The 27,199-nt window shown below is 55.1% G+C and overlaps 2 protein-coding genes across 4 annotated transcripts in view; one reads left to right on the top strand and one right to left on the bottom strand.

Annotated features, from left to right (window-relative positions):
* Positions 1-16,091, top strand: part of LOC105469383 (dynein axonemal heavy chain 17) — a 152,411-nt gene extending 136,320 nt beyond the window's left edge. The window contains exons 74-81 of the mRNA XM_071081739.1: positions 1,164-1,391; positions 5,245-5,436; positions 10,285-10,464; positions 11,180-11,362; positions 12,769-12,951; positions 13,271-13,414; positions 14,305-14,530; positions 15,664-16,091. Coding sequence (XP_070937840.1) covers positions 1,164-1,391; positions 5,245-5,436; positions 10,285-10,464; positions 11,180-11,362; positions 12,769-12,951; positions 13,271-13,414; positions 14,305-14,530; positions 15,664-15,911 — 1,584 coding nt within the window. The 3' untranslated portion in view covers positions 15,912-16,091. The remainder of the gene's footprint in view (positions 1-1,163; positions 1,392-5,244; positions 5,437-10,284; positions 10,465-11,179; positions 11,363-12,768; positions 12,952-13,270; positions 13,415-14,304; positions 14,531-15,663) is intronic.
* LOC105469246 (phosphatidylglycerophosphate synthase 1) overlaps positions 15,288-27,199 on the bottom strand; it is a 50,130-nt gene continuing 38,218 nt past the window's right edge. The window contains exons 8-10 of one of the 3 annotated variants that reach the window (XM_011720059.3): positions 24,654-24,802; positions 20,058-20,187; positions 15,288-15,756 (exon numbers count right to left, since the gene is read on the bottom strand). In XM_011720059.3, coding sequence (XP_011718361.1) covers positions 20,068-20,187; positions 24,654-24,802 — 269 coding nt within the window. In that variant the 3' untranslated portion in view covers positions 15,288-15,756; positions 20,058-20,067. Of the gene's footprint in view, positions 15,757-20,057; positions 20,188-24,653; positions 24,803-27,199 lie in introns of those variants that run through there. The other 2 variants (XM_011720060.2, XR_011615215.1) reach the window with 2 other exon arrangements.

Below are 27,199 nucleotides of genomic sequence, written 5' to 3'. Positions count from 1 at the left end.
TGAGGCGACCGTGGGGATGGGCCCAAAGGCCCGGCAGGAACTAGGATGTGTAGTTTGCATTCAGAAATGTGGGTGGAAATCCTAACACCATTGAAGGAGGAGGCACCCCCGGTGTCGGCCCTGCTGGGGTCAGCCGGGTGGTGTGGGGCACCATGACTGCCCAGAGGAAAGCATGGATTCAACGGTGGAGGGAAGCTGGACTTTATACGAGACTACCCCAAACAGAGATTATTTAAACAAATGGTCAGGCACAGTGGCTCACACCTGTAATCCCAGCACTTTGGGAGGCTGAGGCAGACAAATCACCTGAGGTCAGGAGTTCGAGACCAGCCTCACCAACATGGCAAAACCCCGTCTCTACTAAAAATACAAAAATTAGCCAAGCGTGGTGGCGTGCACCTGTAATCCCAGCTACTCGGGAGGCTGAGGCAGGAAAATCGCTTGAACCCGGGAGGCAGAGGTTGCAGTAAGCCAAGATCGTGCCACTGCACTCCAGCCTGGGCGACAGAGAGAGACTCAGTCTCAAAAAAAAATTAAAAAAAAAAAAAAAAAAAAGACGACAAATGCTGGGTTGACAAAAGCATCCCTCCTCCTCCTCCTCCTCCTCCTCCTCGCTTGGGGCAGGCAGTGAAGCCCAGAGCGCCCAGGAGATGCTCTCTGCACTTTTGGTTAAACCCTAGCACGACCACCCCTCCTCAGCCCCAGAGCCTGCCCAAGACCCCTCCTCACTACCGCTTGTCCTCGAGCGCCTCTGGGCCTGTCCTGGCTTCCACGGGTCTTACAGTGTGTGTTGACCTCAATCCACAGGGCTAAGCCTGGCCCCAGTGGGAAGCCCTCGGCTTCAAGAGGAGGGGTGGGGACCACAGAATCTCAGCCTTATGCCAGGGAGGACACAAAGGACTCACCGTAAGGCTGGAAGTTTCCAATTCATTGAACACAAAAATCGATTCTGGGGCCTCAGTTCCTTCACTGAAGACATCCTGGCATGCCCAGCACCTCGTTAGGGTGGACTGGTGGGGGGCGGGGCAGTGCCAGCACCAGGCAAGTGTGGGGTGCTGGCAGAAGAGCCCTGCCCTCACCAGGGAACGCAGCCGCGTGCCTGCCTGTCCTCGTGGGCCCGGGGCCGGGGAAAGCATGTAACCAGCCTCTGGTCTTGGCTGCAGAACATCCACCTGGTGGCCCGGTGGCTGGGGACGCTGGACAAGAAGCTGGAGCGCTACAGCACGGGTAGCCATGAGGACTACCGGGTGTTCATCAGCGCGGAGCCTGCCCCCAGCCCCGAGACCCACATCATCCCCCAGGGCATCCTGGAGAACGCCATCAAGATCACCAACGAACCCCCCACGGGCATGCATGCCAACTTGCACAAGGCCCTGGACCTGTTCACCCAGGTAAGGCCACGCCTGTTCGGGCTGCCTCGCCATCCCATGCCAGGGCCTGGCATCCATCCCTTGGGGCCCTGAGGACCATTCTGAACTCTGGGGACACCTCCCCTCTGGGTTTCCCCTGTCCACACACCCCTCACAGTCAAAATCAACATATTCCTAAAAGGCAGAAACATGCAAATCATTTCAGGTGCTGTGGCACATTTATTACTTAAAGCTTTAGATGCAGAAACACAGGTTTTAATCAGTTCTATGAACCTGCCAATGAGGGCTGGTAGATGCTGTCCATTGTGTTGGAAGAGCGTGGAACACGTCATGACTGGTCCTTGGAAATGGGGCCCAGCTCCGTGGGGAGTCGACCTCCCTGGAGGTTGGAAGTACGGAGTCCACTGCTGGAGGCTGTGGGCAACCAGGGAAGATGAGGACGCTGTACTTGCTGGGGCTCCAGACGCATGACCGGGTTTCCTTGCCTTCAGCCCCTCCTCTGATCCACCATCAGCAGGAACAGCTGCCAAAACGCAGCCGGCTAGGGAGCCTGGCCCCTACTCAGCTGCAGCGGCCGCTGGCTGCCTCCGGGGCGGAGGGGAAAGGCCTGGCCTGCCTGGCACCTGGGACTCGAGGACCCTCCTTGGCTGGGATCCCACTTGTGCACCTGCCTGGGGTCTGACCTCACCTGACTCTTCCCTCACAGACCTCAAGGCTTCCCCCAAATGCCACCTTCTCCACAGCCTTCCTGGCTGCGGTTTTTGTTTGTTTGTTTTTGAGGAGTCTCAGTCTGTCACCCAGGCTGGAGTGCAGTGGTGCTATCTCGACTCACTGCAATCTCCACCTCCCGGGTTCAAGCAATTCTTGTGCCTCAGACTCCCGAGTAGCTGGGATTACAGGCATGCACCACCACACCCAGCTAATTTGTTTATTTTTAGTAGAGACGGGGTTTTGCCATGTTGGCCAGGCTGATCTTGAACTCCTGATCTCAGGTGATCCACCTGCCTTGGGCTCCCAAATCCTGGCCGCTCTTGTCCTCGGGGGTGCTCCTGTCTGCAGGTCCTCATGTCAATATTTCTCCTTTTGGCACCTCAGCATTTTCTCTGTCTAGAACTTTTTCTGTGCACAAACTTGATCTCCCAAGTGGAGCCTAAAACCTTGTTGAGGTTTGACACCCTGTATTCTTTTTTTTTTGAGACGGAGTTCCACTCTTGCTGCCCAGGCTAGAGTGAAAGGGCGTGACCTCAGCTCACTGAAACCTCTGCCTCCTGGGTTCAAGCAATTCTCCTGCCTCAGCCTCCCAAGTAGCTGGGATTACAGGCACCCACCACCATGCCTGGCTAGTTTTCTTGTATTGTTAGTAAAGATGGGGTTTCACCATGTTGGCCAAGCTGACCTCAAACTCCTGACCTCAGGTGATCCACCTGCCTTGGCCTCCTAAATAGCTGGGATTACAGGCACGAGCCACCACGCCCGGCCAACACCCTGTATTCTTCTATAACCCCTAACAAAGATCTGCTTATGGGGTGTTTTATTGGTCCATGAATGCGTGCCGTCCATGCCTGATACATTTTTTAAAAGTACTTATATGGAAATATTGGAGTCACCCACTAACAATTTCCACCAGCTTTTAAAGGATACACCCTTGTCAAAGTGTGAAAGTAAAAGAAAAAGCAGAAAAACAAATGTTTAAAATGGGTCCCCCATTCCGTTAACCAAACAATCGATACCACACACCTCCCGCCTTGGCCTGCACCCTGCTGAGGGGCGTGAGGATATGTCTTGGAAGCAGCACCCTAGTGTGATGAGTGCTGTGGGGTGCACACGGTGCTGTGGGGCCATGCAGCTCACAGCGGCCCTGAGGTCAGCACCGGTCCTGGAACGGTTTCTGCCAGTCTGTACGAGATCAACGCAGAAACCCAGAAGGCACTTAGCGAACTTTGCAGCGACCCGACACTGCTGTGAATCCAAGCACGGGGACGGTTTTTCCTTTGGTGTTCCATTTTATTGTATTTTGCAAAGTGTCAGTGACAGGGATCGGGGCACTTAGGCAAGGACTGGGCCTTCACTTCCAGCCAGCGTGGAGCCCTGCCAGCCAGCACATGGAGTGGCGCCTCATCCCATCTCTGGCTGGGGAGGTGGGTGGCCAGGCAGTGACAGCTGAGACCTGCGGGTAAAGAAACCCTTCACACGTTCAGGGACCAGTTGCCTCTGAGGGGTTGTGGGCCTCTGAGAACAAGGGCCCAGGGGAAGAAGTGGTGGTGGGTGGAACCTGCATGTCCATGATGCCGCAGACCTGAGTGCGGGCAGGCTGGTGAAAAGCACCCGATCGGATGAACTCTGGAGGATGGACGGACGGTGACACCCACCAGGCCTTCCCTTGTCCTTGCGGGCTGGCAAGTCTCCCATTTGCTGGTGTCACTCTGGCTCTCCAAGTGTTCACTGCCAGCGCCCTCCCCAGGGAGCTGAGGTCTGAAAGGGACTGGCCAGGCCAGTCTCCTGGGCCCATCATCTCCATCCCAGGCAGCCAGGAGGGGATACTCAGGTGATAGAACTCCAACCGTTCCCCTTCTTGTCCATGTTGCCAGAGGGGCCTGTGCCAGGCTTTCCATGACGCCCAGGACAGGGCCCCACTCTTGGTCCACCCAGGGCACTTCCCCTGGCATTTATCTGTCCCTCCCCAGCGGGAGCCTCGGCCACTGTGCCCCACCCAGAGTGCCTGGCCCCGGAGGTACTCCCAGCCGCTGAGCAGAGCAGGTGGAGCACAGCTCCGTTTCAAGAAGCCTCTGGGTGTTCAGGAGTCACTACAGAGCAAAGATTAACGAGGAAAAGCGCACAAAGCCAGAGACCTAGGAGGCACAAGTGGGGCTCAGTTGGCCTTTCCCTGGAGCCAGATAAAAAGGATTTAAGAAGTGACTCCACCCCATCCCCCCATTTCCCCATCCCCCCATTTCCCCATCCCCCCATTTCCCCATCCCCCCATTTCCCCATCCCCTATCCCCCCATTTCCCCATCCCCTATCCCCCCATCCCCTATCCCCCCATCCCCTATCCCCCCATCCCCTATCCCCCCATCCCCTATCCCCCATCCCCTATCCCCCCATCCCCTATCCTATGCCCCATCCTCCCATCCCATGCCCCATCCTCCCATCCCATGCCCCATCCTCCCATGCCCCATCCTCCCATCCCATGCCCCATCCTCCCATCCCCCCATCCACTATCCCATGCCCCATCCTCCCATCCCCCCATCCCCTATCCCCCCATCCCCTATCCCCCCATCCCCTATCCTATGCCCCATCCTCCCATCCCCCCATCCACTATCCCCCCATCCCCTATCCCATGCCCCATCCTCCCATCCCCCCATCCCCTATCCCATGCCCCATCCTCCCATCCCCCCATCCACTATCCCATGCCCCATCCTCCCATCCCCCCATCCCCTATCCTATCCCCCATCCTCTCTTCCATTCCCTATCCCGATGGAACTTTATCAGTTGTTTTTAGAGTTTGGGATACTGTGCGTAAGTGATGAGGAATGTTGATAATTACAAAGAAACATTCTTTCTTATTAAAGTAGTCCCGAAACGTCCAGGATTTGGGAAGATCTTATTAGGAAGCAGTATCAATAATTCAACTTGTAATAAGTACTTGAAAGGGATAAAAACAGACTTTCTGAAAGAAAATCGTACTCAGTCATGACAGCCCAGCTTTCCCTGCAGCTGGTCTGATGGAGACCCCCTCAGCCCACAGCTTTGTCCCCCCACCACCCCTACCGCAGCAAAGCATCTGGCAAGGGCTGGACGCTAGTCACCCTCAGGGGCATTTCTGTGTAAAATTCTCCCTCTCCGTAACACCTGACTGGAGCATGTGCCCCACAGGACACCCTGGAGATGTGCACCAAGGAGATGGAGTTCAAGTGCATCCTCTTTGCCCTGTGCTACTTCCACGCAGTGGTGGCAGAGAGGCGCAAGTTCGGTGCCCAGGGCTGGAACCGGTCATACCCCTTCAACAACGGGGACCTCACCATCTCCATCAACGTGCTCTACAACTACCTGGAGGCCAACCCCAAGGTGAGGGGCTCAGTGGGCCCTGTGCTTGGACGTATCCCTCCCTCCCTCCCTCTGTCCCTCCTTCCCTCCCTCTGTCCCTCCTTCCCTCCCTCTGTCCCTCCTTCCCTCCTTCCTTCCCTCCTTCTCCTTCCCTCCCTCCATCCCTCCCTCCCTCCTTCCCTCCTTCTCCTTTCCTCCCTTTCCTTTTGGTCTTTGTCTTAAAAGACATCAAGTGGGCCTGGGCGACAGAGCAAGACACCATCTCAAAAAAAAAAAAAAAAAAAAAAAATCAAGGTGGTTTCACAAACCAGAGAGAGCTTGAAAGGCAGCACCATCTGTGCTCTCTCCAGCCTGATGTAACAACGGTCAGTCCTTCGCCCCCACCTCCTGCAGGAGCCGCTTCTGCTTGTTGGCACACCCCACGCTACCTGCCCCTCCTGCACCTGGGCGGGGATTCCCCCAGAATCCTGGCACCGCAGGCTGTGAGCTGGGACTCGGTGGGGAGGACAAGCAGGGCTTCCTGGGCTGCAGGCCTCACCATTGCTCTGTCAGTGTCTGGAGAGAACCCAGGTTTGGAGCAGGACGGGCAGAAAACCTCCGTGGATAGAAGGGAGCCCTGTGTCCATTATGAGAACGCATAAAGGCGCATGCAGACTCCACAGAGGACTGAGCAGAAAGGCGCACACCCTCCAGAAACGGTCTGCAGCAGGAGGCACAGCAGGTTGGGGCACAGAGCAAGGTACACAGCAGGGAGGGCACAGGTTGGGGACCAGACGGTAGCGTATGAATCCCAGACCTGCTATTCACTGGATGGAGGTCCTCTGTAAGCAGCACATACGCCGCTAGGCCCTGCAGCCCCATCTACAGTCTCCTAAGACTTGGCCACCCCATCCATAAACTGGAGAGCGCAGCAATGCCCACCACACAGGGCTCTTACGAGGCTCTGACTCAGGCTAAGCCTGGCACAGACCCAGGAGCCCCTCACCCAGAAGCCCCTCGCCCAGAAGGCAGAAGGCGGTGCACACCCCTATAAACCCTGGGTCCTCCTCCTCACTCTCAGCCTCCAAATCAAGAGCAACATGGACCCTGGCTCTGAGACAGCAAGGCCTGGGCACCCTCTTACAGACTGGGAGGCAGATGGGAAGAAAGCAGCGCTCAGCTGCACGGGGGGCTGTTGACTGCGTGGGGCCGCTACCTGCGTGAGGCCTTGGGGTTGGAGCACTCCCAGGGCCTGGGTGGTTAAACACCCGCCCCTGTGACGTGAGAAACAGTGCTGGCACCAGGGGGGAAATGTTCGAAGCCCGCTCTGCCACTCATTCACTGAGACCTCGAGCAAGTCACTGGACCACTAAGCCTGCTTCCTCACGGGCGGAACAGGGATGACGCCTCCGCCTCAGAGCCTTGGGGCTTCAATGAGGGAAGCCTGGCCTAGCAATGCCAGTTTCAGGAAGCCCCTCTTTTTTTCCATCTCCTTGTAATAAGGCTCAGGACCTGGCCCACTAAGCCCCAGGCATGCACAGCACACGTGCTCTCAGTGGGTGTCCTGAGAAGGCCCCCAGGAGGTGACCTCTGATGTCAAGCACCCTGCCTGGGAGGCCATAACAAAGCCTCCTCACTGAGGCTGGAGGACGACGGCCTCCCAGACTGCTGCTGGCGAAGGCTGGGCCTGGAACGTGGTATGCTTTGTTCTTTGGGAGGCACACCAGCCCTGGAGCAACAGGGGGCAGAACTGGGCCAGGACTTGGCTCTCCGTGCTCCCCGGCAATGGGCCACCGCAGGCCGCGGACGCCAGCAGGGGAAGGTGGCCTCCATCTGCCGGTCGATGGGGCAAGGTGCCAGCAGGACGTTTCACCCAGAACAAGACCCGGACCTGAAAACACTCCCAGACGCACGCAGGATGTTCAAAGGGACTTTCAGGACGGAGGGACGGCCTAACCGAGCAGACTAGTTTGGGAGAAAGTCTGGCTAGAAGTTTTTCATTTGAAATTTTTTATTTTATTTTATTTTATTTTTTGAGACAGGGCCTCACTGTTACTTGGGCAGGAGTGCAGTGGCACAATCACAGCTCACTGCAGCCTTCATCTCCCGGGCTCGGGTGATCCTCCCACCCCAGCCTCCCAAGTAGCTGGGACTACAGGGGCCACTACACCCAGTTAATTTTTTGTTTGTTTTTTGTAAAGACAGGGTTTTGCCATGTTGCCTAGGCTGATCTCAAACTCCTGGGCTCAAGTGATCTGCCCACCTCGGCCTCCCAAGGTGCTGGAATTACAGACGTGAGCCACTGCACCTGGCCAGATTAAGATTTTCAAGACAGTTCCTTAGCCATTGCGCACTGACACACACTGGGCAGCTTCTAGGCTGCTGAGAAGCCACACGAGTACCATGTACGTCAGCGGCTGCCACATCCTGAGGCGCAGTGTCCTGATGTGGCCTGCGCTGGCCAACCTTCCCTCTGTCCTCAGGCCTCCCTCCCCCTCCACAGACTCCCCACCAGCTCCCACATTCCCTTCATGGCACAGGTCATGCTACACGCTGAGTGACCACGGGGAATGATGTCATCTGGGTCCATGACCTGCTCAGCCCTCTGGGCTCTGAGGAAATAGATCAGGGATTCCCACGCGAACGGAAGACAAAAGTCTGCTGGAACGTTGCTTTGAAACACAGAGCAAGCTGCAGGGACTCCCAGGGAGGGGCCTGAGAGCTACAGCTCCCCCAAGAGTCTCTGGGGGATTCCCTCAGCAGGTGCGGGAAATGCAGACAGCACCCACCCCCGCCCACTGCAGGAAACCACCCTCCTGAGGTGTGTGGGGGGGGGGTCAGGAGGGAGAGTGGGGCACAGGTCTCCCTGCCTTTCGGGAGACACAGACGCTGCCTCCAAAGCTGCTAAGCAAGATGCAGGAAAAGCAGCCCGCAAACACTTGTGGCGACCAGACAGAGAAGGTTTTAAGTCACAAATGATAATTTGGAAAATATTAATGTTTTGAGTAAAAATTCATGACACTAAGCCAAGTGCAGTGGCCCAAGTCTATAATCCCAGCACTGTGGGAGGCCGAGGCAGGAGGACTGCTTGAGCCTAGGGGTTTAAAACCAGCCTGGCCAACACAGCAAGACCCTGTCTCTACAAAAAATTTAAAACACTATAGTCTGGAATGGTGCTGAGTGACTGTAGGCCCAGCTACTTGGGAGGCTGATGTGGGAGGGTCACTTGAACCCAGATCAAGGCTGCGTGAGCCATGTTTGCACCACTGCACTCCAGCCTGGGACACAGAACAAGACCCTGTCTAAAAAGCATACACATATGGGCCAGACACAGTGGCTCACACCTGTAATCCCAGCACTTTGGGAGGCTGAGGTGGGCGGATCACCTGAGGTCAGGAGTTCAAGACCAGCCTGGGCAACATAATGAAATCTCATCTTTACTAAAAATCCAAAATATTAGCTGGCTGTGGTGATGTGCGCCTATAATCCCAGCTACTCAGGAGGCTGAAGCAGAATTGCGTGAACCCCAGAGGCAGAGGTTTCAGTGAGCAGAGACTGCGCCGCTGCACTCCAGCCTGGACAACAGAGCAAGACTCCATCTCAAAAATAAGCAACCTAAAAAATATATACATATGTATATAAACTCATGAGACCAAATCAGATGATTGAGGAATCAACTGGTTCTTATTCAATGAACTCACTGGTATTTGACGACAGCTCTTCTGGGCAGCACAGAGCGGAAGTGCTGTTATGAAAACATCTGCCTCGCGCTTCAGGAGCTGCAGACTTCAGGGAAAGAACAGGTGGGCAGAACTGGAGAGAAGCTGACCGTGAGCAGCAGGATTTCGCATGCTGGGTACCAAGAGAGAATGTCAATTATCTTATTTTTATCCCAATTACATGTTGGAATGATCTCTTTTAAAGTGATTGCCACAAAATTTAAAATGACATTTGTGGCCTCGATCCGTGGCTCCCACCATCCTTCTGCTGAACTGGCTGTGCAGGAGGAGGCTCCACAGTGGGCACATGGAGGCGGGAGGAACAAGGGCCGGCTTCATGGCAAGGACGCCCATGAGCCAGACTTTGTAGAAGAAAGAGTGTTCCGGGGCGAAGGTGTGACGTGAGACCGCAAGGAAGCCTGGAGGGCAGTGGGAACGGCAGCAGGGAGGCGTGTGGTCGCCTGGCGTGTGCTCTGGTCCATACTGCCGAGTTTGGTCTTCATTTCCTAAGGCCCAGGCAGCCTAGGTCAGATAAGTCACTTGCTCAAACCCTCTATGTGACTGCAAAGACCCTGGAGGCACAGGAGCTACTAGAAGGATAAGAACCACGAAGGACTCGACTTCCACAAGGTGGGAGACTCACCAGATGCATCTGAAGACGTGACTAACTGAACTTCATCGACAAAAGATTGACAGCACTGGAGTCAATCCTTGAGTCACACAGAATCAAACCACTTGTGTTGAAATTGGACCATGAAGGGCAGTCTCGAATGTAACACAGAGCGGGAGAGGCAGAGGGAACAAGTTCCGATTCAGCCCTGTGGCCTCTGAGGCACAGTGAAGCACAGCAAACACCTGCCCCACGGGAGGTGCAGAGAGCACCGCCTGCAGAAGTGCTGTCCAAGGTGGAGGGAGGTGCCGCACAGCCCCTTGTGAGAGAAGCCAAAGGGGCCGGACACTGGTGTCTGATGGTGCGGGATAGGGAAGAAAGGTGGCCCTGGGGCCTGGTGACCCTGAAGGTAAACGGCCAGGAGGCCGACCTGGAGGGCAAGAAGGCCGCAGCACCAAAGGCTGGTTTCCCATGCCCTGCCTGCCTGAGCCTGACCCTCTTTCATGGCAGAGAAGGGGCACAGGGGCGCATCTTCCCCTACACACTGTCATCCTTCCTCAGGTGCCCTGGGACGATCTCCGCTACCTTTTTGGTGAAATCATGTATGGCGGCCACATCACAGATGATTGGGACCGTCGGCTGTGCAGGACCTACCTGGCCGAATACATCCGAACGGAGATGCTGGAGGGAGACGTCCTGCTGGCCCCCGGCTTTCAGATCCCCCCCAACCTGGACTACAAGGTAAGGTGACAAGTTAAACAGGAGCTTAATGTAATGAAGGTTCGTGCCTCCCAGTGAGAGCCTGGCAGCACAAATGGAGTATCCATAACTGAGCAAGAACCCAGGCAACCAAACTAAGAGGATGAGAAATGTGTCTCACTTAGAAGAAGCACAAGGCTAATACAAACAACTTTTTTTTTTTTTTTTTTTTTTTGAGATGGAGTCTCGCTCTGTCGCCCGGGCTGGAGTGCAGTGGCCGGATCTCAGCTCACTGCAAGCTCCGCCTCCCGGGTTCATGCCATTCTCCTGCCTCAGCCTCCCGAGTAGCTGGGACTACAGGCGCCGGCCACCTCGCCCGGCTAGTTTTTTTGTATCTTTTTTAGTAGAGACGGGGTTTCACCTTGTTAGCCAGGATGGTCTCGATCTCCTGACCTCGTGATCCGCCCGTCTCGGCCTCCCAAAGTGCTGGGATTACAGGCTTGAGCCACCGCGCCCGGCCACTTTTTTTTTTTAATTTAAAAAACAGAAATGCAGCCTCAGGGAAGGGGGAATGGAATTTTCCTTTATGTTGCTGGGAGCACAGGGGGCAGCCCACAAAGGGGGCTGGGAAACAAGTGGGATCCGTACAGAGAGCAAGACGTGGGTGGAACGTTCTGGCAAGGAACGCTTAACGAACAGGACATGGGTTTCAGCCTGCACAGCTTTGCGTCTGCTTACAAACTGCCCTCTTTTTTAGGGTTACCACGAATACATCGATGAGAACCTGCCCCCCGAGAGTCCCTACCTATACGGCCTGCACCCCAACGCAGAGATTGGCTTTCTGACGGTCACCTCAGAGAAGCTGTTCCGCACTGTCCTGGAAATGCAGCCCAAAGAGACGGACTCAGGGGCAGGCACAGGAGTGTCCCGCGAGGAGAAGGCAGGATCTTTAAAACCGCTACCAAGCAAGAGGAAGGGGGAGGATCTAGAACCGGGGCCGGGGTGCCAGGAACTGGCGGCAGTACAGGGGAACTTGCTGGTGAGGTACACCCTGCCCCAGCCTCGGGCTTGGGTATCAGAAACGCTGGGGTGGGACCCACAGGCTGGTCGGCAGGTCCTCAGGCATGGCAGCTGCAGGCTTCGTTCAGGTGAGGGCATGGGCCCAGACAAAAGGGACCCTCAGGGGTGTGGATGCGGCTCCGAGAGCACCCCAGCCCTCCGCCCTGCAGTCTTCCAGCTTCCCCAGCTGAGTGCCAGGGAAGATACCGGCCATTCCCCGCCCTGGCCCGGCCAGCACAACAGCAGTAGCAGCTTGTGCAGGGCAGCCGGATGAGCCCCAGAGCAGCTCAGGGGCCACGACGGCAGGTCCTGCTGCTCACAGTATTAGATAGAGCTCAGGGATGTCAGTGCTCTGAACAAATTCTCACTTGTCTGGGGAGCTCTGTGCGGCCTCCTGGGTACCTCCCCCCCCCCGCTTTTTTTTTTTTTTTTTTTTTTTTTTTTTGAGACGGAGTTTTGCTCTCGTTGCCCAGGCTCGAGTACAATGGCGCGATCTCGGTTCACTGCAACCTCCGCCTCCCGGGTTCAAGCGATTCTCCTGGCTCAGCCTCCCAAGTAGCTAGGATTACAGGCACACGCCACCACGCCTGGCTAATTTTGTATTTGTGATAGAGACAGGATTTCACCATGTTGGCCAGGCTGGTCTTGAACTCCTGATCTCAGGTGACCAACCCGCCTTGGCCTCCCAAAGTGCTGGGATTACAGGTATGAGCCACTGCACCTGGCCTGTACTTCTTAATAGAATGTGGAAAAGCTCTATTATGTATTAGCCAAGCACTAGGCTTCCCAGTAGACTGAATTCTCTATGTGAAACCCTTCTTAGTCTAATGATTGACATTAGAAACTGACTGACAGATGGTGTGTAGGTGACCACTGCACTGTGTGGGCCACTCCTTAACAGGATGTGCAGGGTGTGACCGGCATGGTCCCTACAGAAAGCCCAAGTAAAGGACAAAGTTGCAATCCCTCAACCACTGGCTAAATTTGACCAGAGGCCGGTGCATGGGAATAAATGTCTGAGGCACTGGGCCAGGTGACCTGAGGCACCCACGGCCGCAGCTGCAGGGCCTTGTAGTGAGATCAGAACATTCAGAGCTGCTGGCCAAGGCTCCCTCCCCTGGTCAAGGGTGTGGCTGCACCCACGACCCTGCGTTTCTGGCCACCCCACTTGCCTCCCCCCTCCCCTCCAGGAGTCGGGGCTGGGAACATTCGGGGCAGGCTCCCTGACCCTGCAGCAGGTGGGGCGTGCTCCTCGCAGTGACGGGCTATCTGGGGACTGGCTTCCAGGTGAAGGCCGTGCTGGACGACATCCTGGAGAAGATTCCGGAGACTTTCAACATGGCTGAGATCATGGCAAAGGCAGCGGAAAAGACCCCCTACGTGGTAGTCGCCTTTCAAGAATGTGAAAGAATGAACATCTTGACCAACGAAATGCGCCGTTCACTGAAGGAGCTGAACCTAGGGCTGAAGGTAAAGATGGGTCAGCCAGGGCCCAAGGACGTGGCTGGATGGCGAAACCAGCAGAAACCCAGGCCTCTGGCAACCCAGGCCTAGCACGGGCCCTGGGATCAGCATGGTACTGCTCCCTCTCCAGAGTTCTGGCCGTTCCAGAACAAGCCCCAAGGAGCTCATCTAGACAGTTCCTGAGCAGGAAGCGCTTGCGTGGCCCTGATGCAGGGTATCTCGAGAGGCGCAGCACAAAACCACACTGTGTTGACAACTCGTGACGTGCACTGGGGCTGGAACTCTCCCGGGCCCCAACCCAGGGCTCCGTCTGTGTGTCTCCTAGGGAGAACTGACCATCACGACCGACATGGAAGATCTGTCCACGGCTCTCTTCTATGACACCGTGCCTGATACGTGGGTGGCCCGGGCCTACCCCTCCATGATGGGCCTGGCGGCCTGGTACGCAGACCTGCTGCTCCGCATCAGGGTGAGTGCCGTTTTCTCTGAGAGGCTTCCTAAGACTCAGGGACTGAGTGCCCAGGGCTCGGCACACCCCACACCCTAGAGCCTGCAGGAGCATGGCCAGGAGGCTCCTGGGGGCCTGTCCTCCATCAGACCAGGGCCAGAAGGGCCTAGCCCACACCCCACCCATCCCCTCCCACGCCCTGACAGTGCAGCCACTTCCTCCCAAAGGAGGAAAACAAGCCAGGCCACAGAGAGCAGCTTCCATCAGCTCTTCCTCGAGCGACCCTCAAAGGGTAAGCTGCCCGCTGTAAGGAGCGAGGCAGTGAAGGCAGGAGCCTCTCTGGGTTCCTAAATTATCCACAAACGGGTAGCCATTCCCTTCCTGACCCTTCTCTACCTGTTCCCTTGTTTAAAATGGAGCAGATAACAGCTGGACGTGGTGCCTCATGCCTGTAATCCCAGTACTTTGGGAGATCAAGGCAGGGGGATCACTTGAGGCCAGGAGTTCGAGACCAGCCTGGCCAACATGGCGAAACCCCGTCTCTACTAAAAATACAAAAATAAGCCAAGCATGATGGCCTGTACCTGTAATCTCAGCTACTTAGGAGGCTGAGGCAGAAGAATCGCTCGAACCCAGGAGGTGGAGGTTGTGGTGAGCCAAGATTGTGCCACTGCACTCCAGCCTGGGTGACAGAGCGAACTCCGTCTCAAAAAAAAAAAAAAACAGGCAGACACCAAAGTTGCGTCACGGCAGGTGGCTGGGCTCCATGGCCCCTACTCTGTCCAGCACTTCTAGCTTGCTGAGTAGCCCATGGAAGGTTCTGGCATGAACCCTGCTCAGAACGGCCAAGGCCCTGTCGTTCCCATGTCATCCTGTGCCCTCTCCTCTCAGTGGCTCGTGTGTCCTTGCAGGAACTCGAGGCCTGGACAACAGACTTTGCCCTGCCCACCACCGTGTGGCTGGCTGGCTTCTTCAACCCCCAGTCGTTCCTCACGGCCATCATGCAGTCCATGGCCAGAAAGAACGAGTGGCCGCTGGACAAGATGTGTCTGTCTGTGGAGGTGACCAAGAAAAACCGAGAGGACATGACCGCTCCCCCCCGAGAGGGCTCCTATGTGTATGGACTCTTCATGGAAGGTAAGGAGGGTTCTGTCTGCAGAAGCTTCCAGAGCCAGTGCTACTTGCCAAGACAAGATAAAACTAGCTCTTGGCAAAGACAGGCTGTTCAAGAGCTGTGGGGACAGGCAGGAGAGAGGTGCTCTCAGGGGGCATCAGCCTGCAGGTCAGAGCCACACTGACCCTAGAGAGAGTTGAGAGGATTCAGGGAATGTGCAGCGGTCTGGAGGAGACCAAAAACGCCCCAGTCACTTGGTCTGTGTTTTAGTGAAAACAGCAGAGCTTGTGTGAGAGCGGCTCTGACCTGATGAGAAGCGCTGAAAAGCTCAGGCTTTCCCCGGCATGGAGCAGTGAGCCCAGGACAGAAGTGCGTTTTGTGGCTGCGCTGAGACTCCAGGGCAGGCCGGCTGGCCCAGTCCCACCCGATCCCCAGCTGCTGCGGCTCCTGGAGCACAGGGTTCAAGGGAAAAGAGGCTGGCGCACCTGTTAGAAATCTACCCCCACATCACCCCTATCCTGCTACACAGAAGAGGTCAGACAGGACAACGAGGCCGGCCTTCTCCTCAGCCCGCCTCTGAGTTGAGCAGCAATGCCACCGCCACATTCCTGTCCCCTTCAACAGCTGACATCACCCTGTTACCTGTGGGGTGGCAGGGCTGGGCTGGCACTGGCTCAGGCGCCCCATTTCCTACACAACCAAGACAAGCTCTCCATGTTTATTTTGAGATTTCAGACAGGAAACAGAAACATCATTAAACGGGGCGAGTAGAAATAATAGTCTGGTTGAAGGCAAATAATATTTATATACATAGCTGTATGTACACATAGAGCAGACATCACACATGAAGAATCAGGGAACTTTAATTGTTAGCTGGAGTTATGATTTCCTGCCACTGACATTAAGGCTGACAGATGAGGCTCTGAAAACGCCACAGATTTAAACGGATGGAACCCGAGGGCTTTAGCTGAGCGGTTCCTTGTGCCCAGCGAGACGGGGTAGTTACAACATGCACGCCATCACCTACGAAGGCCTCTGCTTCCTGCTGTGGCACCTGGCCTGAAGCCTTTTGGGGTGGAGCCCATCTCTGCAAAGGGAGGACCCCTCCCTTACTTACTGGCAGCACACCCGGCCCTCAGCCATACTGTCCCTGCAGGGGCTCGCTGGGACACCCAGACCGGAGTCATCGCAGAAGCGCGGCTGAAGGAGCTGACCCCAGCCATGCCTGTCATCTTCATCAAGGCCATTCCTGTGGACCGCATGGAGACCAAGAACATCTATGAGTGTCCCGTGTACAAAACACGCATCCGCGGCCCCACCTACGTCTGGACCTTTAACCTGAAGACCAAGGAGAAGGCAGCGAAGTGGGTCCTGGCAGCCGTGGCGCTGCTGCTGCAGGTTTAGCTCACCCCCGCCTCATGGCCCACGCTCCCCGGGGCTGGACCACGACTCAGCCCTTCACCGGTGACTTATTATTTACAGGAACTGGTGGTTGCTTTTGTTCTCTTAAATAATCAAGGTGAACTAACCAGAGGGTGGAGGTTGGCATGGAAGAGGTGGGGCAGATTAAAACCAGTGGAACCATTCAGTTGTGCCCATCTGACTCCATTCTGTACCTGATGGCCACCGTAGGGCCTGGCTCAGGCTTTGGGGAAAGGCCCCACTTCCCAGCAGCCAAAGGCAAGCATTCCAGGAAGCAAACCCTAAATCCTGACTTCCTGGGGGCGGGGGGGGGGGTCAGTGGGGTTTGTTTTTAACACGAGCAGCATGTGGGGTGAAGGCTTGGCACTCACACCCTCCGGCCTGATGCTACATGCAAACCACCTGCCAATGAGGGGACAGGGCGTTACTCCGTAACAGAAGCTGCCGCCTCCACACAACGTCTCATCTGCCATTACTCCCCGCTCCCAAAAACAACAGGACCTTTTACAAGTAAGGAAACACACCCAAGCCCCCGCCCCCAGAGTCTAGAAGAACAAGCCGTTCCCACAAGCCAGCCCCGGACGTGTGGGGCTCTGCGGCTGTGCTGATGCAGGACACGGCAGTGAGGTGGCCAGGCTGGCTACGGCAGCAGGGCGCAGGCACAAGGGGAGAGGATTAACTAGCAACCTGGGGGATGAGGGGAGGCAGCTGTAAACGCCAGAAAAGATAGATCCCAGGGGGACCAAGACAGGGTCCTCAACATTTTTTTTTTTTTTTTGAGACAGAGTTTCACTCTTGTCGCCCAGGCTGGAATGCAATGATGCAATCTTGGCTCACTGCAACCTCCACCTCCTGGGCTCAAGCGATTCTCCTGCCTCAACCTCCCAAGTAGCTGGGACTACAGGCACCTACCACCACACCCAGCTAATTTTTGTATTTTTAGTAGAGACAGGGTTTCACCATGGTGGCCAGGCTGGTCTCAAACTCCTGACCTCAGGTGATTCACTGACCTTGGCCTCCCAAAGTGCTGGGATTACAAGTGTGAACCACTGCGCCCGGCCCTCGAAGTTTCTTAGGCTTCAAAGCAAAGCAGGCTGGTGCAGCAGTTCACACCTCTAATCCCAGGATGGCGGGATTACTTGAGCCTGGGCAACATGGCAAAACCATCTCTGCCAAAAATACAAAAAATGAGCCGGGAATGTTGTATGTGCCTGTAGTCCCAGCTAGTCAGGAGGCTGAGGCAGGAGGGTCGCTTGAGCCCATGAGGTCAAGTATGCAGCAAGCCATGATCATGCTACTGCACTCCAGCCTGGGTGACAGAATAGACCCTGTCTCAAAAGGGGGAAAATGCAAACACACCCACTGGGAATGTCTAAGTTCAGCTTGATCATCAAGTTTTGCAAAAACATTTTTCCAAGTTTACTCACCTAAATCATGGGTTAAGAAGCATCTAGAAAATCCAAATTCTGAGGGTAATGATTCACAACAATCTTAGGGCCCAGTAGGGCTATCGGAGGGAGAAGAAAAACATCCCTCAAATCCTCCCTTCCTGGCACCCAAGGAAGGAATCCAGCCCCTTTGGGGCTGCAGAGGCGGCAGTTTCAGCCTCCCCCAGCCTGGCTGGGCCAATACCTCTGCTGGCCAGGAGGGGTCACTGCAGCCCTTCAGGTGACCAGGGGAGATAAAGCTGCCAGGGGCCACCAAGCAACTCACTTCAGTCCCTGGTAATAACCACAAAATGTGAAGTTTTTCCATTTTGCCTTTAAATCATGAAATAAGAGTATTCCACACATATATATCGTGGGTAGTTGACAAAATTATCTCTAAACTTTCCAAGAGATGATTCGCACTTAAGCTGCACTCCAGCGACAGGACACAGGGACTGGAGCACAACAGCCCCATGCACCTAGAACGCCGGGAGGACTGCGGCGGCGACCACCCGCTCTTCTCTGTTGCTCTGGTTGCTTTGCAGAGTTAGGGAGCCTTGGTCTGGGGAGCTCCTCGGGGAGAACCTGCCTAGGACAGCCTTGAAGGTCATTAGCCGAGACAGAGGGAGCAGCGGTGCGCTGCGGGAACAGCACTGCAGATGGCTTCAGCCGGGCTGTGGCACAATGATGTTTACTCTGGTCCCACAGAATCTGGAGGAATGCGAACTCTGTTTACCGAAAGCCACTCTCCAAACAGAAACCCACTGCCCCTGCACATTCCTTTGGCTCCTCTAGTCTAATTGTCCCACAAGACAGAGTAATGACTAGTTTGAAGGCAAACTGTTAACTGATGTGCTGCTGCCCAGGGCAGTGTGGCCAGGCCGCCACTCCATCTATCCCCAGCCACTCAAACTGCAGTTCTGCCTGGTGCGGGGACTGCAGCTGCCCTTGTCTAAGACCAGGTGAGCCCATGAACCAGACCCCATGAAGGGTGACAGTGACTGCTGCCAGCCCTCGGGAGGGAAAGGCAAGAAGCTACTTCTAGAGAGGCAAAGTACAGGGACTAAATCTAATCTCACTCCAGGAAAGGAAAGGCTGCCATGCCCTGCAGCCCAGGAAGCTTCTCTCTGTGCAAGGGTCAAGCACCTCAAGATAAAGAGATCAGGCAGTGAGGTTACGAAAGCTGCTCCTGGAGACACTGGGGGATGTGGAGAGCTGGCTTTATAAACACACATGATGTGGATTCAAAATCTCCTGCTACTAGATGACACAAAAACGTTTTAAGTAGATCCAACACAAAGTTCATTCTTCAAAAAATAAATTGCTAGGGCAAAAACAATCACAAGGTATAGTCCTTAACTTCAAGTCAATCGAAAAAATTAATTTTAAGGCAACTGGAATTGTGAACACCATTTAGGTATTTGATGACACTAAGACATTCTTGGTAATTTTTGTTTTAGGAGTGACACTGGTGCTTTTTTGGTTAAGTATATATTTTGGGGGAAGATAAGAGGATATGCACGTTATTTAGAAATACAGACACGTGTGCACATCAGAAGAAACAAGCCAAAGTGGCTGCCTGAGGGGAGGGCAGGAAATGGCCGCGGTATTGTTTTACTCTCTACATTTGCACATATTATTCCAATAAAATTAAAAGTAATTAAAATAACTAGGAGAAGTTGCAAGATAAACTACACATTTTTTAAAAATGAGATTTAGCCGAGAACTAAGGTGGCAGGCGCTAAGGGAGCCCATGCTGCACACATGAGACGCCAGCACTGGCGCATACGCCGGCCACAGGGCCCTGGCTCCTCTTGGACTCCTCACCATCCCTCCCCACAAGCCACCATCCGAAGGCCCAACCATCCAAAGCAACAGAGCTACCCCCAACATCCAGACCCAAAGAGCAGGGGCCGCAGCGGCCTCGGGAGCCTGACCCCACGTGAAGTGCTGTCCAGGCCCGGAGGAATCCAGGACACAGAGGGCCACCCAGCAAAGACCCCACCTTTAACGGCAGCCACCCCCTGCCTGGACCTCTAGGCGTCAAAGACAGTCCAGGGGTACCTCAGGTGACTGGGACCCTACTGGTGCCTCTGGTGAAGCGGCAGGCCCCTCCTGGGTGGGCAGAGAGGGTCCTGATACTCAACTTCCGGAGTCTAGAAGGGCGCATCTCTGTAACCGCAGCACAGGGATGTCAGCGAGGCGTCCAGGCAGCAGCCCGAGATCTGGCTCCACCGACGCCCCGCCCTGCAGGCTGCAGCTAGCCAGGACAGCAAGCCAGAGCCACTCTCACGAGCAACCGTGCTCTCCTCCTCCCACGTCTACATCTCCTGCACCAGCATGATCAGCTTGGAGGGGCTCCATCTGCCTTTCTGCCCCCTCATCCCTGAGCCCTTGCCCCAGGGCCTCTTTACGACCCCCTGGGAAGGGAGAGCAGAAGGGGTTGCCCACTGCCGACCCCAACACAGGCATCTTGAGACTTAGTGGAGTGGGTACCTGATGGAAAGTCAACAGACTGCCTACTTTAGCATTCCGCTTCTAACTTGGAGGACAGTTGCCACACCCCTGAAGATGCTGCTCTGTGTTTAACTGAGAAAGGGATCAAAGAGTCCTCCGGGAGCTCTGGTTGAGTCAGAACGACCACCTGCCCCACCTGTGAACTCCCGGGCAAACCGTGCTGAGACGATGCTAGAGACAGCACCTGTCTGTCCTCAGAAGAAGTTCTTGATCAGTGGAGTCACCATCTTCACCCACAGCTTCACCTGGCGACTCGGCTGCTCGAAGGTGGCAGAGGACACCACCCCTGACCTCAGGTAGAGCTGCTCTTGCTCCTGAGGAAGAGGGACAGACAGGAACAGTGAGGAGTCCCCTCCAGCACCGCACCACATGGCCGGCTGGCCCTAGCCCAGCCCCTCAGGCCAGCCTGGAAAACCCTGACTTCCCACGTCTACCTGGCCCCGAGATTCCCAGGGTGCTCTGGTGGCAGGCAAGGCCAGGCCCTACAAGTTGCACTGTGAAACATTCCTCAGAAAAGCTAAGAAGCCGTGTTCCTGAAGACTTCTAAGGGCCGGGCACAGTGGCTCAAGCCTAGAATCCCAACACTTTTGGAGGCCGAGGCAGGAGGATCACTTGAGCTGAGGAGTTTGAGGCCATCCTGGGCAACATAGGGAACACATCGTCTCTATGAAAACATCTAAAAAATTAGCTGGGTATGGTGGTGTGTGCCTGTAGTCCCAGCAACTTGGGAGGCTGAGGCAGGCAATGGCTTCCGCCTAGGAGGTCAAAGCTGCAGTGAGCCGTGATGGTGCCACTGCATTCCAGCCTGGGTGGCAAAGTGAGACCTTGTCTCAAAAACACAAACCAAAAGGCTTTTAAGACCAAGACATGTAAAGGACTCTTAAATTTCTTCAATTTACAGTTGAAGAAATATAACTGGTGGGAAAAATAGTTTAAATGTTCACCCTCACTAAATGAGGTAATGCAAATTAAAATGAGGTATTTTTTAAATGAGACAGTTTTTCTTCTATCAAACTGGCACAAAGCTGTTTTGTGATGTCATTATCCTCCACGCTGATGAATGCTTAGTGCTGAGGAAAAGGGGGACAAGTCGTCTTCTAGAGTGAGCTCTGGCAACAAGAATCAAGCATCTTAAAAAGCTCCCTTTACAAGAGTTTACCACAAGAAAATCACTATGCACTAAGATTTTTATATACAGATATTTATCATAATATTTATAACAGGGAAAAACTGGAAACCACCTAAATGTCCAACAGCCAACTTACTAACAACTCATATGACAAACCAGCATTCACCACGAACTTACTAACAACTCGTACGACACACCAGTTTTTGCCATGAGAAGAACGTTTACCTAACCATATGGGAAAGTGCCCAGAATTGGCAGGCAGAGGAAGCTGGACACGAAATACATGTCCACAACAGAATCGTCATCTGACGCTTAACGCTCTGCCTCTCTGTGTGCTGTACGCAGAAGGCAGGCAGCCAGTCACCACAATGGCTTGCTTCAGTGGTTTTCCCTGCATGAAATGGTTTATTTCCGCTTTTCTTAATTTTTATAGTGAATTGTTAATTTCATATTTTAAAACAGGTTTAAAAACATTTATGTATGTGGCCGGGCGTGATGGCTCATGCCTGTAATCCCAGCACTTTGGGAGGCCAAGGCGGGTGGATCACTTGAGGTCAGGAGTTCGAAACCAGCCTGGCCAACATGATGAAACCCCATCTCTACTAAAAATACAAACATTAGCCAGGCGTGGTGGTGTGCACCTGTAATCCCAGCTACTCGGGAGGCTGAGGCAGGAGATTCACTTGAACCGGGGAGGCGGAGGTTGTAGTGAGCTGAGATCGCACCACTGCACTCCAGCCTGGGCGACAGAGCAAGACTCCATTAAAAAAAAAAAAAAATTATATATGCTTTGCCTGAAATGGTGTTCGGGATCTTTGAGAAGCTTCTCTCGTAAGAGTCTACCCTCCAAATGCTCCCTCCTCAGTGGGGCACCTGGCAGCGCTCACACGGTCACACCGCGACTCTAGCCCTCTCTCCTCCACTGAGTCTCCAGCGCTCTCCTCGGTAACGTCCGGGCCACACCTACACCCACCTTGTCGTGAGGACCACGGGTGATGACCACAGAAGCACAGTGCCAACCACAGGACAGCAGGAGCGGTGGCCTGTGCCACTCAAAGCAGCACCCTCCCTGCTCAGGAGACCGGGAGTGAGCCCTGGCAACTCCTCTACCCCAGGGGTGACAGGAAGGGGACACCCCACACTCCAGAACCCTACAGAGAATGTAGCCTTGGCTTTTCCCATCAAGAGCTGGGCAAAGCCAGGCCCCGGCTTCATTTCCCCCTGCCCCCGTCCCAGGCTCAGTGGGTCCCATCCACCGGTCCATGCCACACTCCCAACTGAGCAGCCCCGCAGCCCCACGTGTCACAGACATGGGGCTTCCTAATTGCTGCTGAGGTCCCAATCCCTGGCTGGACGTGCCTGATGGAAGAGCCAGCTCTGGTCTCGGGGGGCTGGCGTGCAGGAGTCTCCACAGACCTGGCCCCAGCTTTATGTCTTCAAATGCACACCCAGCCAAGATTGCAACGAAATTCCCAGAAACACTTAGGCTTCCTCACAGACTCCACAACAGGGATGGAGAAGGAAGTCAGCTGACGAGGTTACCACGCTGTTCGAGGGAGTCTTTCTTGGGTCACAAGTGGTAAACTGTGTTCCCTGAACAAAACCAGGAAGCTTTCAGTGTTTATTGTATGTACTAAGTGGAGGGAGGGACTTCAGATTCTGATAAAAATATCTCCCCGTTCCCAGTGCCCAATGTGACTTGAATAGGAGGGCCCTTCCCTGAATTCCCAAGGAGAGCTCCAGAGACAGCTTCGGAGAGCAGGGAGCCTGTGGTGGCTGGGGCTTTAGGGACTTTCTGGGTTGTGGGGAGGCTGGAGGCTGGGCAGTCCCAGCAGGACTTGGTATCTAGGGACCGGGCACTGCAGGGCCCAGGAGAGCAGCTGCCGTCCCAGTATATAAGCATAGGCGGAATTATCTGGAAACATATTTCTGCGTTTCACAGGCAGAGAAATCAGTCTATCCCTAAAGAACGGAATAACTACAGTAGCAGAGCTACCACCCTCCCACAGGCAAAAGCCCCTGGGACTCAGGTTTGGGAAGAAAAAGAAAATATCCTAAATATGTCATTTGAGAAAGCAGCTCCTAACCACAAGCGGCCCCAGCTTTTCTCAAGATCCAGGATGTGGGTTCAATGCTCTTACCAGGGCAGTGGGGGAGGACAGTCAGTGCCAGGACCCCAGCGCAGGCCTGGAGGACTTGCTCCCCCATCAACTCAGACCCATGCAGAACGCATCCTGGGCCCTGGCCAGTCACCAAGGACTCTCCACCGCCCTGGCGCAGAGCTGCAGTGGAAGTCTCTGCAAACGGCCCCTGGAACCGAAGCAGAAGTCCAGGAAAGCCCGCGTGGAAAGCTGCCGGCTCAGGTCTTTCCCACTAGCCTGGCTCCAAGGCCAGCTTGTCACCCTATTACTGGAATCTCTCAGCTTGTGGGGGCTTCCTCAGTCATTTGCTGTAAACCTCACTGTAGGAAGAAACCCGAGCAAACCCATTACCCCACTGGCCCACCCAGAGCATGACTGACCGCTGTCACTTCCTCTTGCGCCTGTCGTGGTCATGAAGCCTTTCCTGGCACCAAGGCCCCAATCGGTCACTGACAAGATTCCCAGGCTGCAGGAGGACAGATCCCAGGGAACACAGCAGTGACTATTTCCTCGTCCATCAACAAAGGCTCTGACAATTTTGCAACAGTTATTCCCAAACCCTGGAGCATAAAAGCTTCAGAGTTACTGTCCGACGCTGCTGGGCTCTGGCCTGTGGTCGTGTTATCTGCATCCCCAGGAATGGAAAAGGGAAGTTGGTGCCTTCCATGGAAAAGGGTTATTGCAAAGATCACAAATTCATGAGCCCAAGGCACCATCAAGGTCTCAGATAAAAGGGTAATAATGTGCTCCCATTTCAAAAGTCTATCCACATGTCACAGGCCATCAAATAGAGGGTCATCCAGAAGCATTCACCAGCTCCTGGTAACCTTCTTTTATCTCCTTAAAGAGAAAATACGCTAATATTACACAACGGAGGGCCGAAACCACTGCTGAACCCTTTATTTTTTGAGATGGAGTTTCACTCGTTGCCCAGGCTGGAGTGCAATGGCATGACCTCAGCTCACTGCAACCTCTGCTTCCTAGGTTCAAGCGATTCTCCCATCTCAGCCTCCCGAGTACCTGGGATTACAGGCACCTGCCACCATGCCCAGCTACTTTCTTGCATTTTTAGTAAAGGTGACGGTTCACCATGTTGGCCAGGCTGGTCTTGAACTCCTGACCTCAGACGATCCACCCGCCTCGACCTCCCCAAGTGCTGGGATTCCAGGCGTGCGCCCCCGCGCCCAGCTCCAATGCTGAACCTTTGAAGAGCTGACCCTTTTTCTTAAAAGGGAAAGGTCCCAGGGAGAAAATGGTGGCCTCCTCCAGTGCAGAGAAAGAAAAAGTCTCCAGGATGTGGGGTGCGAAGCGTCTGGGAAGTCACAGGCACGATCTCCCGAGGCTCAGCACCCATCACTGCACTCTTGGAGACCCGGAGTCTTTCCTGCTCTGCTCTGAGTCTCACTCGTTGCCTCAGGAAACAGCTCTCAGGGCAGCCCCACAGCACGGGTGAGCCTGGACCCCAGCCACACCCTCAGCACCCTGGGAAATCCCATTTGCCATGACCAACCTGGTGAAGCTGCTGCTGCAGGGCCTCGTTCTCTGTCACGATCGCAATCTGGGCCTCCAGGTCCCGGTGAACTGACCTGTACCCAAAATTAGGAGAGCCAATCAGCGTGAGACAGGGCAGGCTGCTCCCTGCCAGGTACAGCCAGAGGCCTGCGGGGAAAAGGAAACGTGCAGACAGGAAATGAGCACAGCATCTGCCAAAGTCCTCTCCACACGCTGCTGCAATCTAAGAGAAAGGCAGCCCGCTCTGGGTGCCTGGACATGAGGGGCGGCTGCAGAGCGGCGGACAGGCCACACCAGGACTCGCTCTTCCCCCCCACCCCGGCGCGGCAGGAAGCAGGAACCCAGGACCGGGGCGCAGTCTCAGCTCAACTGCTAGTCTTTGCTTCCACCACTCACACCGTGGCCTTGTGTCCCAAGCAGGACAAGAAGCAGGCTTTCCCAGGGGAACATGGTGACGCCGCCTACAGGACTGCTCTCATATACCCCTGCCCAGATGCCCACTGAGCCTCTCCCCAGAGAGCTCAGGGCCTCGAACCCCACTCTGAACCGCCTCTGCACATCCACACCTGCTGACACTACCTGCTAATCTCAGAACCCGCACTGGCCATCCCTTCCTGTGAGCACTGAGAATCCTCACACGTACTTCTCAGAAGCAGCCACCTCAGTGCGCAACAGGGCAGACGGTGAAGGACAACCACGCGACCCAAGCCAGCAGATGTGGGGTTGTCACGCGGGGTGGCTGGTAAGAACAGGTCTGCCTTGAAGGCTGGCTGCCTCACCATAGGTCCTGGGTAGGCTGTCTGTGCCCTTCTGACTGAGGGACATGCGAGTCTCCCAGACCCAGCCTCCCTATTTCAAGTTGCTGATGCACCAAAACCCTGTGAGGACAAAGGGGGTCCAGGCCTGAGACCTCTGCCATCACTGCCCACAGGGCCCAGGGACTTCCTGGCTGGACAAGGCAATGAAGGAGAAAGCTAAAGGGCCCTGTAAGTTTCTGTCACACCCAGAGAACAATATCCCCTTTTGCTGGGAAATGAGCCAGTCAGTATTACAGCTGGAGAAAAAGCAGGGCACAGGGTGCACCGTGTGGCAGGGGGAGCCACGCTACAGGGACATTTCTGTAACAAGGCCACAGGCATACTCAGAATACTAACATGTTACCTGAGATGATGACAGGCACAGTTCTGTGGCCCATTCCACACCTTCCCAAGGTCCAGGGCGGATTCCCACAGCCCAGCCCCCATCAGAACTAATTCTAAAAAGGCTGTTACAGAGACCTAGCATCCCAAGGACAAGTGCTGCCTGAGACGCCCTTCCTCCCACAGGGCACCCAGGCTCGGCCTCAGGTGCTGCCCTCCACCGGCACTAAGAACGCTTCTCCCAGAAACTCCTGCCTGATGTCAGTGTAAGCAAGTGTGAGTGGGGGTGAGAAGGTAGTGAGGGTGAGCAGGTAATGAACAGGGGTGAGCGGGTGTGAGCAGGGGTGAGCGCATGTCAGCAGGGGTGAGGGGGTAAAGACCAGGGGTGAGCAGGGGTGAGCGGGTGTGAGCAGGGGTGAGCGGGTGTGATCGGGGTGAGCGGGTAAAGAGCAGGGGTGAGCAGGTGTGAGCAGGAGCAAGCAGATTTTTTTTTTTTTTTTTTTTTTTGAGACGGAGTCTCACGCTGTTGCCCAGGCTGGAGTGCAGTGGCGCGATCTCGGCTCACTGCAAGCTCCGCCTCCCGGGTTCCCGCCATTCTCCTGCCTCAGCCTCCTGAGTAGCTGGGACTACAGGCGCCGCCACCGCGCCCGGCTAATTTTTTGTATTTTTAGTAGAGACGGGGTTTCACTGTGGTCTCGATCTCCTGACCTTGTGATCCGCCCGCCTTGGCCTCCCAAAGTGCTGGGATTACAGGCTTGAGCCACCGCGCCCGGCCGGAGCAAGCAGATTTAAGTGGTGTGAGCAGGTGTGAGTGGGGGTGAGAAGGTAATGAGACTGAGCAGGTATGAATGAGGGTGAGCAGGTGGCCCCGGGTTCCTCTAGGGTGCCCTGCACTAATCCCAGCATCCCAGAGTTGCCCCTCCTCATGGGGTGTTGAGGTCTCCCCCACTGACACGCCCCTTTCAAAGGACCCACACAATCGTCATGGTCGAGTCAACACAGTAAGTAACACACACCAGGCTCCTAAAATAGCAAATGGTTTCCTAATCTTCACTTAGAGCAAGAGCATTTCCAAGAATATCTTGGGTAAGAGGTGACGAGGCCCTGCGCTTGTTCCTGTAATGGGCTTGTCTCCACCCCTCCAAGGGCCACATCAAAGCCACTTGCTGGCCTGTGTGCCTCGCACCATAAACAGGACCGCCCCGCTGGGCCACTGGCCATGCAGGCCATTCACAGGACCACAGGTGTGGGCAGGCTGCCCCCTTCCCCTGGCAGCTCTGATCTAGATGGCTCACACTGCCCAGGTTGGTCCAAGCAGAACAGCACTCGTGACCCCTCGTACACACAGCCCCCTCCCACCCCCTCTTCCCCAGAGCATGGAGCTGGCAGAGAAAGGCGCAAGGCA

This window comes from Macaca nemestrina, chromosome 17, assembly GCF_043159975.1.
Source record: "Macaca nemestrina isolate mMacNem1 chromosome 17, mMacNem.hap1, whole genome shotgun sequence".
In the NCBI taxonomy this organism is placed as follows: domain Eukaryota; kingdom Metazoa; phylum Chordata; class Mammalia; order Primates; family Cercopithecidae; genus Macaca; species Macaca nemestrina.
This window is presented reverse-complemented; position numbering and strand designations above follow the sequence as displayed.